Source organism: Nilaparvata lugens, chromosome 14, assembly GCF_014356525.2.
Source record: "Nilaparvata lugens isolate BPH chromosome 14, ASM1435652v1, whole genome shotgun sequence".
Lineage (NCBI taxonomy): Eukaryota > Metazoa > Arthropoda > Insecta > Hemiptera > Delphacidae > Nilaparvata > Nilaparvata lugens.
The window spans coordinates 176361-181486 of NC_052517.1; the positions used below are offsets into that span (position 1 = coordinate 176361).

General features: G+C 37.2%; 1 protein-coding gene across 1 annotated transcript; it reads right to left on the reverse strand.

The window, feature by feature from the left end:
• Nucleotides 1-1187: 1187 nt before the first annotated feature.
• On the reverse strand, nucleotides 1188-2658 carry LOC120354248. Its single transcript, XM_039441122.1, has 2 exons — nucleotides 2308-2658; nucleotides 1188-1388 (listed from the first exon to the last, which is right to left on the reverse strand). The coding sequence occupies exons 1-2, from the start codon at nucleotides 2656-2658 to the stop codon at nucleotides 1188-1190; spliced, it is 552 nt and encodes a 183-aa protein (XP_039297056.1).
• Nucleotides 2659-5126: the final 2468 nt, after the last annotated feature.

Sequence of the window (5126 nt, forward strand, 5' to 3'; positions counted from 1 at the left end):
TTTGTGGATTTTTGAATATGTCCCATGCTGCGTTCGCTAGAGCCCTGTCAGCTACCGCTTGAGTTTTATTATCACTATTTTGTGTATAAGCTATATCATGTACCTTACAGGCTCTATCTAATGAATTTATACCTTGATCACCTCTCTTTAACCTTTCATTAACCTTTGTGCCCGGCCCACAATACTGATACCCCCCAGGGAGGTGAATTTATCTTGCAGATTGTCAATTAGCTTATTTAGAATAGTTGATGTGACATTACCTGCCAAACCTGTCACACCCTTAAAAACTTTTGCCACTGAACTCAAGATTCCTCTACCTCATTTCCTTGAACTCTGCTTTCTCCTACATACAATTTTCTTACCTTTCAACTCAATGTTTGAACATTAACTGAGGTAAATTAATTAATTAATCATTACACCAACTTAATCAAAAGAAAATTGAATTGGTTCAATTTTCAATCGAGTTGGAAATGAATTCACACCATGTATCAGATTGCTATGTGCTTATAACATTGCTTGAATGATGAGAATATTATTTCAAATAACAAATCTGAAAAGGTGAATGCAATTTGAAAGGGGGGGGGAAAATGATGTCATCGTGCCAACCCATATCTGCAGGAACACGTGCCAAAACAGATGTGGGAGGGAGCAACGCATCAACTCACCGAAGCTGCTTGGCTGTATGTGTGTGTGTGTGTGTGTCTGTGTGTATGTAGTAGTAAAGACTACTGAGCCTCTGAGCATGCTCACAACAAACTAAAAAGGGGAGCTCAGCTTCTTTACTTATCATTCACAACAGAGTGTAAGCAGGTGAAAGGTGAACCATCTTCTTCTGTGTTTCTACTATTCATTGTGAACTTATCAACAACAACAACAACAGGTAAGAATTGAAAACAATTTTTTATCAAATATGTACACAATTCATTCACTACTTATACTACTTTCACACATACATCTATATAATTCGTAACACATAAGTCGATGAATTGTATAGATATAAAAATTGTTAATGCTTAACAATTTTTATATCGGTCCAATTCCCAGACTTATGTGATACTATCATTACAAAATTTTACAAGTTTTTTAAATTGTTCTATTTTTTCCGTGGTAATTCAGGAAGAAAATCGTTGTGGTAAATATGCCTCACACACAGATTTGCTTGCTGCATTGCTAATTTTTAAAATAACTCATCGCCCATGTTTATTCGTATGCTCCCTTGCGCCGATAATAAGATAGGGAGCATCCTCCTTTAATTCTCTCAGCTGCACCCAGGGTTTGGCTACAGGCTGATTGATGAGTTGGACAAAGTCCAACTCAACCTCCCCCGTCCCCTGCACCTCCTTCATCAGCGGGGCAAGTGACGAGGCGTGCTCCATTCCAGCTCGTTTCTGTTGAAAAATATTTGATTAGTGTCTTATTTGTTTCAGATTATCATCAAATCAGATTCATCAAATCATACTAGAGAACTTGATCAATAGATTCACTACACAATCTCAAAGTGAGTAATAATTTATACATGAGCAATTACTTTGAACAATAATATCTTGTAATTCAATTTCTAATCAGTTCAAATGATATTTCCTTGCTATCTAATAATTGATGCATGATCGATTACTTTAAACACTAATATCTCGTAATTCAATCTCTAATCAGTTCAATAATATTTCCTTGCTATCGAATAATTTATGCATGATCAATTACTTTGAACAATAATATCTTGTAATTGAATTTCTTATCAGCTCAAATAATATTTCCTTGCTATCGAATAATTGATGCATGATCGATTGATTACTTTAAACACTAATATCTTGTAATTCAATTTCTAATCAGTTCAAATAATATTTCCTTGCTATCTAATAATTGATGCATGATTGATCACTTTAAACAATAATATCTTGTAATTAAATTTCTAATCAGCTCAAATAATATTTCCTTGCTATCGAATAATTGATGCATGATCGATTACTTTAAACACTAATATCTCGTAATTCAATTTCTAATCAGTTCAAATATATTTCCTTGCTATCGAATAATTGATGCATGATCGATTACTTCAAACAATAATATCTTGTAATTCAATTTCTAATCAGTTCAAATGATATTCCTTGCTATCAAATAATTGATGCATGATCGATTACTTTAAACACTAATATCTTGTAATTCAATTTCTAATCAGTTCAAATAATATTCCTTGCTATCAAATAATGATAATCAAAGGCTTGTATGTGTACAGTTTTTTTCCATGATCAATTGTTAAAAAAAAAAAATCTGTACACATACAAGTTAATAATATTTGTTGAAACTAACCTTTGTTTGTGAGTAGATTGTCTCCTCGTCCTCTTCCCCGCTAACCTCAGGTTCCTCAAATGACAACCTCCTCTTCCCCTGCTTCTGCTTGATCTTGTTGGATAGGCTAGTTAGCACCGCTCGCCGCGGTGCCCAGGTAGCAGGTGGCGCCAGGCGTTGAAGCGGACTGTCTCCCAGCACGATCTCGCCTGGTGATGGTGGTTCCACAGTGAGCGGAGAAGGAGCGGGTGCAGTAGCAGACGACTCGGCAGCGAGTGCAGCTTTTTGTTGCCAGTAGTTGAGGATACGCTGATGGGCTGGTGGGCTATCTGGGAGGATGAACGATGATGATGATGATGATGGAGAACTCATCTCGTACGATAGTGAAGTGCACTCTAATCTGGCTCTGATGTAAATGTCAATTTTCCTCTCATTACTTCTGTTTATATACCATGCGTTTCTCTCTCTCTGTTCCAGACTCATGCGAGTGAGAGCGAGGCGTGGTACAAGGCGAAAAAGATTCAAATTTCTCCCCTAGGCACGGAACAACACGTGCTCCCACATCGTTATCAACATCATTCAGATTTGTAAGTATCCTCTCCAATCATAAAAAACCGTTACAATCACTCAAACATTCTATATTCTCGAATAGCATCCTCATGCGAGCGGCACGTGTTGGAAGATGAAAAAAAAAATTCTCCTCTAGTCTCAGCATGGGGCTCACTCAAACATTCTATATTTTTGAATAGCATCCGCCTTCTCGTGATGCTTATTGATTTCTAATATTATCAGTTATTAATATTTATTGTTTTCACAGCATTTTCTCACCTCTCAACTCGGCTTCCCACCTCATAAGCAGTGAGCTCTCATTGAGGCAACATACCTGTGAGGTTAACGGGCAATCCGAAAGGAAGCATAGGCGCTATCTATACCTGCATCTATATATGAGGAGATACCTGTCATTCACGCAGCATTAACCAACACATGTAAGTACATTTTTACTTGATTTTATCCTCTGAGGAGAGGGAAATTGTCCTCAGAGGACAATTTTTGTCATCGGAGGACAATTTTTGGAATTTTAAACAACTCCTCATATTTTTACACCTCCTCATATTTTTAACTCCTCACAATTTTTACAGGAACTTTTAAACAACTCCTCATAATTCACTGATGCCTTCTCAATTATGCCATCTCTCTTCCTATCTATACGGCCTGTCTTGTCTTTCAAACCAGTATTCCACTCTACACCACTTGAAAGGGTTTTCCTGATTTTCTTTGTGGAGCCATCAGTTTCTAAAATTCTGTTGATAATATTGTCTTCAAATCGTTCGATATCTCTGCGAATTTCAAATCTAGCTTTTTTGCATAATAAATTGTATTCTAATTTTTCTTTTGTATTCTTTTGTTTTCTTCGCTTCATGTCCTCCCGTGCTTTTATTGTTTGCAGTGTACTCTGTGATATTTTGCTAAAATTGGAAGTCTGTGAGAGTCTAAAAGTGTTTCTTATAGCATTTTCTATATATTATAACTCTCTTGAAAGTCAGCCTGAAGATGAGTTCGACTTAACAATTGTATACTGTCTTCCAATTCCCTCAAACATTGTCATCAATCACTGGAGTCCTGCTCATAGATCCGTTCCATTCAGTTCTTGGTCTCCCTGTTGTCCAATCCTGTGATAGTTCGATTATTAACATTCTATGATCCGTTGTGGATTGAAATTTCCCTGTCACTTCGAACCGTTTTATAAATCCACTTTGAGCGGTAAGCACATAATCAATCTCATTTTTGGTCTGCTGGTTGGGGGAAATCCAAGTCCACTTTTTCCCAGCTCTTTTCTTGAAGAAAGTGTTGATTACCTTCAAGCCATGCTGGAAACAGAAATCGACTAACAACTGACCTACTTCGTTCCTTCTCCCATATCCATATTCACCAACTACATTTGCTTCTATGTCTTCTTGTTGACCGACCTGAGCGTTGAAATCTCCTAAAATTATTGCCGTATTTTTCCAGTTATTTTTTTCATGTCTGATTGCTGTGGACAACTGCTCGTAGAATGCTTCACGTTCCTCTTTCTCCGCTTCTGCAGTCGGTGCATAAACTTGATATATGCTCAATATCTTTGAACACCCGACTCTTATTCTCAAAATAGCCAGCCTCTCCTAATCCTTTGAATTCAATTTTTTTTTATTTCAGTTGTTCTCTAATGAGAATCCCACTCCTTTTTGGGCTTGCGTTTCTCCATAGTGATAGAAAATATATCTACTTTCCTTTGTACGATTTTTTCAAAGTTCCTTCTCACTCGGATACTCCTAGAATATCAATATTTGTCTTCTCTAGTGCTTCCTCCAATTCACACAATCTATCTTCGGTTCTAAGAGTGAACGTTCAAAGTACCTACAATTAACCCTGGGGGGTATTGGTCATTTTTCCCCTCGGCGACCAACCATCCTGGGGAAATGCTATTCCTCTTATCTTCTAAATTATTACAATCAATCTTTTTTCGGATTTTGTTGGTTGGCGGCCTAGTTCCCATAATTTGCTATTCGTTCTGGTTTTCTGTTTGCTCCACTCCTGCTGAATTTCATCTTGATTTGTAATTTTTGGTTCCTTCAGCTTCTCCCCTTCTCTATTTTTTTCAGTGTTTTTCATGACAAATCTATCTAAACTGTTATTTCTGTTGAGTTTTCTTCCTTTCTTTGAAGACCGACGATCATGGGAATTCTTGGTTATTCTACCTGCGGCTTTGGAGATTTCTCTTTGCTTCTTGCTCTCTTGGAGGAGTTAGACTCTTGCTTTTCCAGGTCATCCAGGGAAAAAACCTCCCATCAACTTTCAATTTG

Coding starts and splice junctions, on each gene's coding strand:
- LOC120354248 (XM_039441122.1), bottom strand. CDS start 2,658: ATGAGTTCTCCATCATCATCATCATCATCGTTCATCCTCCCAGATAGC. Junction 1,389..2,307: donor CAATCTACTCACAAACAAAG/GTTAGTTTCAAC, acceptor ATTTTTCAACAG/AAACGAGCTGGAATGGAGCA.